General features: G+C 38.3%; 1 protein-coding gene across 1 annotated transcript; it reads right to left on the reverse strand.

Annotated features, from left to right (window-relative positions):
- Positions 1-6,243: 6,243 nt before the first annotated feature.
- On the reverse strand, positions 6,244-11,724 carry LOC122087209 (protein STRICTOSIDINE SYNTHASE-LIKE 3-like). The gene is made up of 4 exons (XM_042656258.1): positions 11,173-11,724; positions 9,622-9,897; positions 7,298-7,465; positions 6,244-6,953 (listed from the first exon to the last, which is right to left on the reverse strand). The coding sequence occupies exons 1-4, from the start codon at positions 11,499-11,501 to the stop codon at positions 6,551-6,553; spliced, it is 1,176 nt and encodes a 391-aa protein (XP_042512192.1). The 5' UTR covers positions 11,502-11,724; the 3' UTR covers positions 6,244-6,550.
- Between the last annotated feature and the right edge of the window lie 894 nt (positions 11,725-12,618).

Below are 12,618 nucleotides of genomic sequence, written 5' to 3' on the forward strand. Positions count from 1 at the left end.
AGCCCCTATTTGAGTAAGGCTGATCATACTAAATCACCACCATAACTTGCTCCCCTCAACCCTAACCCCTTCACCACTATCCCACCATCAAAACCCTGATCTTTTTTTTTTTGTAAGACACTAAGACAACAAAACCCTAATCCTAACACTGCTCTGCAATACTTCCTATTTCTTATCTATGGCAGAACCAATTCCAGCCTGAAAGACAGCTTCACCAAAGATTTTGTTAGTACCTCAAAATGAGTTGTATGCATAAAAGTAAGCATTAGGTAGAAGTAGAACACAGTTGTAAGAGAGAATGATGTCAATCATGTACCAGCTAATTGAAAGTCCAAACCTTATAGTCAGCAACCACCCAACACAAAATTTGGCACCCCAATAGATTCCAAGCCGACAACTGATTTTTCCAATTCTTATCCAATTTCTAAAAAAGTCGTTGACTTCCCTTATGCATATTTTTACCCGTCCAAGGCTAATTGGAGTTCTCAGACCGTCTTCTTATTACCAGCTAGCCAAACACAAGAAGGGACTGCAAAGAAAATAAAGAAATGACAAAGGTCGAGCATGTGCTTAATACAAATTAAAATTAAACTGTATAATATGGTTTTAATCATTGCTGGTTATCTTTGGAAGTTTGCAAGTCCTTTTATAAACCAAAAAAAATCATGAAAATATGTTCTGTTTTGGGGCCATTAATCCATCACTTGCAAAACCCCACCGACATTCTACAATAGAAAGATCAACTGTGGTTTTGTCTCTGAGTGTACTAAATATAAAAATATTTCAGCTTATTCAAGACTGTTAGCTGTATTAACAAGATGGATCTTTGCACATAGGTCTTTTTCTGAATTTATTTTACGTGGAATTAAAGTGGGTTTATTTTGTTATTCATGGGACCATTACCTGCAGTCTTTGCTTTCATCCTTCATCATAGACTGAAAAATATTGAAGGATGTGGGGCTTGTGACAAGCACAAACAAGATTTTTCTTGTAGTGGTAGCAATTTAATGGATCGAAAGGCCAATTCAATGACTTGGCATCTTTCTCAATGTGCAGTTAACAAATGATAGAAATAGTCAGATATTGCACATAGGAGGATTTAGATGGTCCGATTCTCTTATTGGTTATCAGAAAAGTTCCACGTTACAGAATTTTCTTCGGACCTACGAGTTAAGTCCAAAGAAAAGGAGATTGCACAAACACTCGATGTTACCGTTCCATAAGCCGATCTGGAGTTGACCTTTCTGGATTTCTTTGGCTGTGAAATCCCAGCAGCAACCGACGAACCAGCCCTTCAAACGTTGAGACGAATCACTGAGAATATCCATACCAAATTAAGGTTTGTTGTAAAAACAGGGAAAGCCATGCTTTTGAACCAGACAAGAAAGAGAGCAGTATGATCGGCTCGGAAAGAAAGAGAGAGAAAGTTACAAAAAAATGAAAGAAAGAAAGAAAAGAAAAATAAGGTTTGATTCTACTCATCTGCAACTCCTGAGTCGAAACCCATTTCTTACTCTCAGATTTCGGGGTCTACTGACTCTCCTCTTCCGCGTCCTCCACCTGTTCCGGTTGTCCGGCAATGTAATCTAAGAACCCTTCTCCTGCTTTTCTCCCCGGAACTTCATGTTCCATCAAAGATAACCAACCAAAGACGAAGTCGGCGGTGAGAAACGTGGCTGTAGAGATGAGGATTTGTTGAACCAGAGCAAGCAAGAAGTACTTCTTGAGAGAATGAGAAAGTTACTAAATAATAATCCAAGAAGAACATTTACAGAGAATGAAAGAAGAAAGAAAAGAGAGATAGAGTTTGATTCTACTCATCTGAAACTCCTGATTCGAAACCCATTTATTTACTCTCATATTTCTCAGATTTCGGGGTCTACTGACTGTTATTCCGCTTCCTCTACCTGTTCCGATGGTCCAGCAACAATTTAAGATCCCTTCTGCTGCTTTTCTCCCCGGAACTTCAGGTTCCATCGAAAGATAACCAACCAAAGATGACGTCGGCGGCGAGAAACATAGCTGTAGAGATGAAGATTTGTAAAATCAGAGCAAAAAGTACTTCTTAAGAGAATGAGAAAGTTACTAAATAATAATCGAAGTAGAACGTTTGCTAAAAAGGGCGGGCTTTCGAATGTAACCAATCGTCTTAGGTATTTTTTTGTTTTACTTATTATGCCCCTGCTTTAATAAGATTGTTAATGAAACTAAAGGTTAAAAATGTAGTTTTACCTGTAACACGTTTAATTACCCACGGAAACACCAGGAGCGTGGGCAGCGTGACGTGAGGGGTAGCCATGTAAATTCGGAACATTTACCGCCCTTTTCATCTTCCCTGGATGCCAGCAGTGCAAGACACGAGAGCAAACAGCCAAATAATCATGATTGGGTATCAGTCGACCGTTCGTGCGAGATTTTATTTTATTTTATTTTTATTTGGGAAGAAAAAAAAGCCACGAACTCATTAAAAAGCAATGGGACGGGATTGGGAAGGTCAAGATGGGGATGTCTGATCGTCTCTTTCACATATGTGTCTTGGTGCTCAGATGGTGGCTTATAAAGACAGGGATGATCGGTTCGTTTTGGTGAACCCGAAATCCTATCCTATTCCCAGGCAAGGTTCTAAAATGGGAACGGTCATGGGAACAATCAAGGTCAATATCGTTTCAAAACCAGTTCAAAATGGATTGGATCCGACCTTAACACACAAATCTACCCCTTCTAAAAAGAAAAAACCTGATCTGTATTGACTATTCATTCCCATTTTTAAAACCATGTTCCTAGATAGAATGATGAAATATATATGGAAAATTATAAGATTACCCAAAATTGGGTTTGATTTTACAAAAGCATTAAACACCCCATGTAAGTTGCCCCAATGAGGTAAGAGGAGTTGAACTCATAACCACGGTCCCTTGCCAATTTGGCCACACCTTTAGGGTTAGCCGTACTCTAATACCCGAAAGGAAAATGCCTATTTCAAACCTATCAAAGATGGTGTATCACCCTCATTTACATACTCTTTTTGACATTTTTGCCTCTAATATTTAGTACATGCCAGCGGACTTGATCAATGGGAGTATATGTACGAGCATCTTCAGTGCGGGACAACATGGTCTTTTTACACCCATTGTGTGTAGACATGGGCACATGCTATTGGGTAGCACTCTTTCTTTCTTATTTTTTTCCCTCTGACTCCTACCCCATTCCTTATTCTTCCTCCCGCCTCATTCTCATAGGTTGCTTACAATTGGTCCCCTGATTTGATAAGTATTTATCATTGTAGTCAAACATTGTGAATTTTGGTATACCAGCTATTGATTTCTCCTAGACTATACTTCATTGAACTAGATTCATAATGTTGAAATGTGTATGGAAAACTTAACATAAGTAACAAGAAGATGCTCAACACGAAATACACTTGCCATAATGAAAAATATTAGATATATTGTATTTACATGTGATCAGATAGATTAATTTGAATTTGTCGTTAAATTTTGTAAATAGTTTACAAAAGTTTTAAAATAACTATTTGTTTAAACATTTTTTAAATCATTTTATAGGTCCAATCATTGATACATATTCTCAGTGCATGCACTTACAACGGTCTAGGATAGCAACCCTAGACTTTTTACCATGTCCCAAGGACAATTTCATGATATTGTTTAAATAGTGTTATAATTACTTTGGAGGAGGGATTGGTATGCTAACCAAACCAATATTTAAGAATTAGAAATGGTAACAAGATATTTGACCATGGGATTTGATCAAATTTCCAATCCACTCTTGCTACACATTTCTTCTCCCTCTATCTCTATCCTCCCCCTCTCTCCCTCTCTCTCTCTCTCTCATAAAAACCATTCATTTTACCAGATCCGGCTGGAGAAACTGAACTCCGGTGGGATCTCCAGACAAAATGCAGATAGTGTTAGCAACACAATCTCAACTTCCGACTCTTCCAAAAAAATGGGTATCAAGCAACTTCGGGGATGGGGATATTGAGGTCACGATCGAAGATTCTCCTAGGAGGAATGTGGGGGTGGTGGCTGAAATCTGGAATCAACGGACGATCGGAATCGCTCTGGACGTAACCACCACCACAAGCAAAAATAAACAGAAACTCAGCAGCAGCGGCAGCGGCGGCGGCGGCGGCGGCGGCGGCGGCTAGGTTGAACCTCAAATGCTCGTATGAAAGGGTCAACAAAGGAAAACGGGTGCGCCTGCTCCCACAAAGCCGCCTTCTCCGCCTCAGGCAAAGGCTTAAATTCCATCAGATGCTGAATCTGTTGGTCTAGATCCGCGTGCGACGGCATCCTCTCTTTACCCTCATGATCTGCAACGCAAAACGATTAGCAAAAATTATGACACCCAAATCCAACCCAAAACGCGACTGCAGATCGAGTTATACCTACCGAGAGATTGCCAATTTAATTTCAGAGCAATAGTAGTGAAGATCGGCGATAGATGAAATTTGGCTTCGATCCTCCTTCGTTCTTTCCTCGCAGCCAAGCTCTTTTTTTCTGGTTTTTGTTGTTCCTCTCTCTCTCCGGTTTCTTTCGCGAACCCTCTTTTTTGTCTATTTTTTTAAAGAACGCCTAGCTGCTTTTGCATCGTAGCGTTAAAAGAACATCCTTGACATGTTGGTGCGCTCCGGCCCCGACCGACTTCCGTACATTGAAGTAGGCAAGTGAGAAAGTCTGAGCTTTCTTATTCGTGAACATGGGGTTAGCAGCGGTTGCGAGGGATGGAAAATCGCCGGAGATAGTGAGGGAGAAAAAGAGTGACGAGAGTGTCGGGGCTAGATAGGTTATGCAAGACAACAAGTACCCAACGGTATTGATATAATGTACCTAATCCAACGGTCTACATTCGTTAGCATACCCAATTTCTGAGTAACTCGCAAGCATTCCTATCATTTTCTCATAAGGGGTGGTCAATGCTTATATTTGTCTAGCTATTCATCACAGCACTAGGGTCCACTATGTTTTCATACGAACGAAAGTGACGCTTAATAAATAATCTCATTTAGGGAGAATATATTGGGAGAATTCTGAATTTGGTTGAATGAAATTCTGAACTCATTGGTTTGATGATAATTATTTACAATGAGTTCACAAAATGATTATGTATAATAGTTATATGGGGAAAAGAATGCCCTCTTGTCACCCATACAACATTATTTGTTCTTCTTATTATTATTTCTCGATGATTAAGCTTTCCTATGAAAGGTAGCATTCCTTCATCACTTGTTAGTGATCTTGTGCTTGTACTCTTGCGTCATCATTAGTTTATACCTCTTATTGTACATGACCGAAATTAATTTTCCTCATACTAATCGAAGGGTTGAGATCCCCACGGTGATAAGATTCTCTTTCACCATAGATGAAAAAAAATTGGGCAATGATGGAAGGTACACTAGCATCCACGCTCTCTATCGCTCTTCTTCAAGAAATGACTTGCCTTCTAATATAATAAAACCATTTCGTTACACTTTACTGGTGCGTTCCTTTATGCCACTTGTTTAAAAACCCCACCTTTTTTTTTCAGAGGCTGAGAGGGAGGTTGAGTCTGCCATGGAGGCAGAGACTCTTTATCTCTCTTATTCGCATGAAAACTTGCTCCCCTCTCATGTATGAAACTATTTCATCACCCTTTATAATGCTGCTTGCACAGATAACCTCTTTTTCTTTTTTCTTTTTTTTTTAATTAATGCCTAGTGGGAAGTGTTAAATTTTGCACATCAGTTGCCTTCCATAGTGGTTGAGGACTACTAATTTAGTTGAGATGGATTTTGATCTCAGGAAAGGCCATCTGATTTTCTTCATTTCTCTTTCAAGCCAAGTTTTTCCATACTAGTCATAAGATTAGAAATGTCATGCGCAAAGGGAATAATTCCCAAAGCCAACCAGCTGCACCTTCACGCCAAGTTGCATGGACCTTCTTTTTTAATTAAGTCTGTATAGAGGCATAATCCCCCCTCCCGAATGAAGCAGGATCCGATCCCCACTCCCCCCACTATCAACAGTTGGAGACTTCACTAACCAGTCCAAAGGTGACACACCTCAGCCACACCCTATGTATTCCAAACCCAGTATTTTCAATTCATAAGGCTTGTGTGACTCTTGACTATCTCATACAAGTAATAGAGACAAAGAGAGAAATGAAAATTGTACAGTATATAATTCCGGATCATAGCCTCATACAAGTATTAGAGAGAGAGAGAGAGAGAGAGAGAGAGAGTGGTTATGTTGAACCCAGTCTGTGCTTTTGGTTGATCAGTTGACCACCTGTATATGTTTAATGAACCATACAATACTCAAGCAGGTTGTGCTGAACCAGCATGTTCAATTGACCTCTTCTGATTTTGGGGTGCTTTATTATCACCAAAAAAAATAAGAGGGAGGAAGGTGGAGAGAGTAAGAAAGGGGAAAGATTACAACCTTGGAAAAAGACTTACAGAAGCATAAAGTTGAAGAGAATTGAAAATTATAAGCTAGTTCACCATCTAATTCCCCATTTGACAGAGCAGTAAATCAAATTCATTATCACCTCATTCCAACTGGTAAACCGCAACAAAAGACATCAAGACACTTCCCATCCACAATTTTCCGTCCTTTTCCTCAACTTCGCTAATTGCTCTCACCACCTTCCCTGGGTTATCCTCCAAGATCTGCAAGAGTTTCCCCTCAGAGCTGTACTTGGCAACCGCTGCATGAAGCCGACCTCCAATGGATGCCAAATATTGATACTTGGCCACAATAGGGAGCTTAAGCAAGAATTTTCTGATTTTAGGGTAGGAGCTCAATATATGGCTGTACAAAGATCGACGGCAGTGAAGTGCAACCCAGAATTCACCCTTCTCATTGGTTCTCACATTGTCTGGGAATCCAGGCAAGATTGCAAATACATCTGATGTCCCCGCTTTCTCGCCTTTCAGCCAATATCTCATTAACCTAAAGCAGAAATAAGAGTTGACACAGATAAAGGGTTTGTCAGTTCAATTGAAGTGTACCTAAAACAATCTCATAGGTCATCTATCTTAAAGCAACACTTATCAGAAGGAAAAGAAGGAACTTCAGAATTCTTAGGAGAGGACCCTGCAGTGAAGGTGTCCTATTTTTCAGAAGTTAGCAACTCATCAATACATGGATCTAATAGTGCAAACATCAAGCCCCCCCAAAAAAAAAAAAAAAAGCAAAAAAGTCATTTGACCTCTAACCATTTTGGAACAAGAAGGTAAATGGGAGAATCATTACTGACATTAAAAGAACAAGCATTTTGATAAAACAGAATTTACCTGCCAGGGGAGCCTTCACAAAAGATGAAGAAAGACCCATCCTTGCTCAAGGTCAAACCATTTGGAAATTGGAGGTTACGAACAAGGACAGTGGTTTCCTTTGTCACTGGGTCATACTTCAAAACCCTCCCAGTCTCCTCTGCAGAAAAAACCAGCTGCATGAAGTTCCTACAATGCGCTAGTGTGTAAGAACATTGGCAAGGGATATAAAAGATCTAAAAGAAAGAAGCTTATGCTCAGATTTAAAGACTTGACACCAAGTTCATAGATAACAGAAGAACCTTTAAGTAATACATAAGAAGAAAAAAAAAATACATCTTGTCATAACCAAAGTAGTGGACGGAGAGTTGTAACCTTCTTTTGATTGCCCCTTGTCTTTTTTCCAATAGTTCTTTATGTCAGGGGTAAAAGCGAATTTTCAACATAATTTGAAAGTGACTTACCACTATGTCATTCTTAAGAGTTTTCATTATCTCGCTCGTTTTTCAAGTACACATGTGAAATGACAGGATTTTACCATCAGTAAAAAAAGTGTGTTATACTAAAAACGTAAAATAGTAAGGTTACATTTCTTTTTCACCACCTTTGGTTACAAAAATATTTTCCCTATATATATATATAAATACATATATACACGGGATTTTCCTATTGACAACCCTCAAGGTGTCAAATAATTTGTAGCCTTATGTTTTGCCCTCTTAATATAACATAATTCTTCTTTCAATGAGGGTAAAATCCTGTCATTTCACATGTGTTCTCAAAAAACATCTGAAATAATGACAACTTTTGAAAATGACATAATGATAAGCCACTTTCAAATTATTTTTGAAGACTTTTTTTCACCCTTGACTTAAAGAACTTTTGGGCATACGACAAGGAGCAATAAAAAGAATGTTACATATTCTAAATACACATATAGAGGTGTCATTTAGACAGTATATATATATATATATATATATAGAGAGAGAGAGAGAGAGAGAGAGAGTGCTAAGTAACAGATACTGATTTAAAAAGGTAAATGATTACAAAGCCCTCAACAACTGCATCAAAAGGCAACTCTACAACTATAGATAGTAAAAAGGTGAAGAGAAAAAGGAAACACAAAGCAAATCAACACAAATCCCCTATTCAACTCTCTGTAACATGAAGTCTTTTCAAACTGCCAAAAGGCTAATCAATAGGTCGTAGTTAATACATACATTAAGGTCGGTTTAACAGAACATGAAAGTACAAATAATATATATACACCATACAGAAAGAATGAAATTAACCTCCAGCCAAGCAACCTGCAAAGTGCTTCAGTGTCTAAAGTGATCCAAAGAGGCAGAATGCATATGTTCAGGAATCATTGCCTACCAAAGTGATTCAGCAAGGTTGGAAATAACATCATCCAAGCAGCTGATGCCCAAAATCAGTAGGATGAACTCAAGGCTTTCCATAAGATGAAATATCATCATGTAGGCAAGAAATTCTACACCCCTCAAGTCAATTTAGATATCAAATAAATTATTCACCATGAGAACCAAAAGAAGCACACGAAGAATTTATAGAGGAACCAGGAAGGGTTCCTCATTCCTGGTTGGCTGACCTATTTCTTCCATGCGGTAAGTTGTATGTGGCCGATATTTTTTTGACAGCCCCAAGGTCCCCTGCTCACATGTCAATTTTTAGCCGAAACAAAGTCTGCCACGTCACAAAATGAAGCTCTGAAAAATTATTAACTACCAAGAGGGTGAATGGATAAATACATGGGAGGTTATGCATTAAATGGGAGGGCAAATGACTGAATTTGTGATGAAATTTGACACTTGGATAATGTAAAGTATTCCCTAAACATCCAATGGTCAGAATTTCCACAACATCCTTCCACGAGGCTCAAATAGGTATGCCAACTAAGAAGGAATCATGGTTGACCCAACCAGGAATCTTTTTGCCTATGTTTGTTAAAAGGAATCAAATTGGAAATCCTACCCAGACTTTATCCTCTCAAACCCTAATCTACCACAAACACTAAAAAGGCTCTTGCTTTAGTAACTACCAGAAAATATATAAAATTACCATTAGGAATTAAATATGCTTCCAATTTGGAAACAGAACAACAGCAAAACCACACTTGATTTAAAAACATTTTTGAACTTTGGCAGTGCTGAATCATGTTCCAACTCTACACATGTTTCAAAATTATATATATATATATATATATATATAAATATATACACACCAAAAAAATTCATATTCAAGGTTCCATACACTGAGGATGTAGCAAGAATTCAACAGCGGAACTAGGTGAATTGACAAGTGGATTCATTCTGGAAACAGAATACCTCCTCTGGAATCTGCTGCTACTATCTGTAAAATAGACATTTCTTTCGGCATCAATGTCCAAATCATTTGTGAATCTTAATGGCACCCCTTCTGCCTCTGATGCAAGTGATGTTGCCAACCCACCCTCTGGCCCCACTTTCATCAACCCAAAATATGCATCAGCAATATACAGTTCCCCTGTTTTCTTGTCAAATCGAAGCCCTAAAGGTCGGCCACAGATGTGCTCGTTCTTCAAGTAACTCAAAGGTGATGGCTTTGTGCTACATAGTTCTGACCTAAACAAAAATAGCAGATAGCACAGAAGTTAAAAAAGTGACAGCTATGAAGGAACAATGGCTCAGAAAACATCAACTATCAAGAATTCTTTAGAAACACAAAACATGCTTCAGCCCCTTTCTTTTGTGTTCTAGTTAATTAAAAACAATGCAGCTGGGTGATCCAAGATGTTCAACTAGCACAGTGGATTTCAGAGTAAGAATGACATTCTACTATTGTTAAGGATGGGACTAAACCAAATAAGCCATACGGAAGACTAAAAATTTTTCCATTCAATCACCAGGATATGGAGGACCAATACATAGAAACAATCCAATGGAAGGACTAAATTCTAGTCCTTTTTTATTAATTTATTTGGTTGGGGGTGTGGGCAGGGAAGTGACTGGAGTGGAGAAATACCAATAGAGACAGAACTTCACCCCATTGACTCAGTTCGAATTTTGACTTATTCCAGTTATCAGTTAGTTATTTTTCTGGAATCATAATTTGCAAGTCACCATGTAAGTTTGAACTGGCCTGATTAAGTTCGATCCAATGAAAAGGAGCAGAAATCTTGTCCTGTGCAATATATGTATTGAAAACACTTAATGCTTAGACATTTAGAATAGAATTGCTTCTGCTAAAGATCACTGATATGCATTCTAAACAACACCACCCCCCCCCCAAAAAAAAAAAAAAAAAAACCTGCGACTAAGACAATTCCAACAACATTAGAAGATATAAGAAAATATGTGGAGATGAATTTCCATCGTCGATCAGCAAACAAATACTTGAAGGTTACAACTTGTCAGTTCACCACTTTGGTGACAACTAACACATAACAAATATCCAAGCCATTGGATTGGGAAATGGGAAACCAACATTTGAAGGAAAGGCAAATAACAATTAATAACATAGTATGTCAAACCAATAGCTTGATCCCATCACATTATAATCAGTGGAACTTCACATCATCCATCATCGTCCTAACATCCCATATAGCATAACTATGTCTACATTCCATCAAAGCAATCCAATATGAAATTCTAAAATAAAACAAAACCAACTTTAGCAGGTAAATTAATAACCATACAGTATTTAGGAAATCACAAGACTTCCTGCTGCAATTTCAACATCTTCAGGCGGGTTTCAGTAGGAAGATAATAACAGCTAAGTCATGGAGGCTGAAGCTATCATTTAAGAGAAACAAAACCCAAAAATTTAAACCAAAAAAAAAAATTACAGTTTGCTGAAAGGATACAAAGCATTCAACTCTAAAAGCCAACCCAGCTCACCTGTTAGGAGAAGTATAAGCAAAATCGGTCCATGACTCTCCATTCCAGAAAATAATCCGGCCATCGGCAACTCCAGTGTAAGGTCCACGACCTAGAGGGTCAAAAGCCATGCTTTCGGGGCCTTGAACCTGGTTCAGGAACTTAATCTCCGACTTCTGCAACAAATTTTCAGGATCTTTGTCCTTTGGGAGCTGGGACCAAGGAGTCATATTGACCTTGTGAACCTCGAAATCAGGGAAGTCGGAGATGGCACTGTGCTTGAAAGGGTCTATTCCACAGTAGAGAGCCAAAAGGAGGAACAACCCCCCAAAGATTCTAGCCGGCGTCATTGCCCAAATTGAGCTCGGCTACAACAGAACAGGAACGAAGGATTGAAGGAGGAAGAGTGAGGAATCGAGAGAGAGGGCTAAAGGGTTTGTGCTTTGTACCCAGACCAAGCTTGGGTTGATCTTTATACATCACAGAAAGTTTCAGCGGCCATTCTTTAATAAGGAAGCTCTTCTACCTGTCTACCTCGTAACCATCTCCAAGAGAGTGGTCTAGGAAAGACTGGAGGGTGGTGGGTAGGTGTAAATACCGATGAAAGTCTAGTTGAAATATTTAACTCTGATAATTAGGGAATAAAAAACTCACTAATCAGTCACGCGAAAGATTGCTGGATTTATGGTTGAAATATTTAGTGCTAATAATAATAATATAAAATAAAGTGTGGAAATGAACACTCATACGCGCACTTGGAGCTACGTTAAGAAGATTACCACAATGGCCGGACAATAATTTATTGGGACACACTTATTATAAATTATTAATTTATTTAATATTATATTAATAAATATAGGGGGTTTATGTTAGGTCCAACTGTTTAGCAGTTTGCCACTGAACTGCTATTAGTGTTTGGGCGTCAATGTTTTTGTTGTATTTGTTATCTTGTATGTTCTGACGACTATATGGGAGAGGTGCTCCCCGTCATAAAAACGTATTTTCGCATATCTTTTGAACTATTTGATCATTCATTCGTTCTAATCTTTGTATATATATATATATTATATGTAAGGTATTCTCGTGATATTATGGTGATAAAAACTATGAATAGATTGGCTAAGGTCATTCTAGATCAGCCAATCTCATTCTAAAATCTAGGGTTAAGGCAACTTTTGGCTGATTCTAACTGATATTCTCGTAGGTCTTCGTTGATCTATAATGAAAATCAGCTAGGACTAATCTGGATCCCAATTCTTGGGTTTTTTAACTTGGGCTGATATGTAACATGTTAGATTTGTAATATTTAGACATAAGATTGAGTTTTCCTATATGTATGATTTCCTTCACTCTAGTGAAAAGATAGTCTTAATCTATGAGTTTCCGTGGTTGGATGGGACTCCTTAAATGGTGTCAAATATATTTTGGACTTTGTACAACAGAAGATGAAATGATAATACCACAATG

The sequence above is a fragment of the Macadamia integrifolia genome, chromosome 8, assembly GCF_013358625.1.
Source record: "Macadamia integrifolia cultivar HAES 741 chromosome 8, SCU_Mint_v3, whole genome shotgun sequence".
NCBI classification, from domain to species: Eukaryota; Viridiplantae; Streptophyta; class Magnoliopsida; order Proteales; family Proteaceae; genus Macadamia; species Macadamia integrifolia.

What these genes read in the sequence shown, in the direction of transcription:
- LOC122087209 (XM_042656258.1), bottom strand. Translation starts at nt 11,501, where the DNA reads ATGACGCCGGCTAGAATCTTTGGGGGGTTGTTCCTCCTTTTGGCTCTC. An exon ending in GCTTATACTTCTCCTAACAG is followed by an intron (nt 9,898 to 11,172) that starts GTGAGCTGGGTT and finishes ATTTTTGTTTAG; the next exon opens with GTCAGAACTATGTAGCACAA. An exon ending in TGTGAAGGCTCCCCTGGCAG is followed by an intron (nt 6,954 to 7,297) that starts GTAAATTCTGTT and finishes TTTCTGCTTTAG; the next exon opens with GTTAATGAGATATTGGCTGA.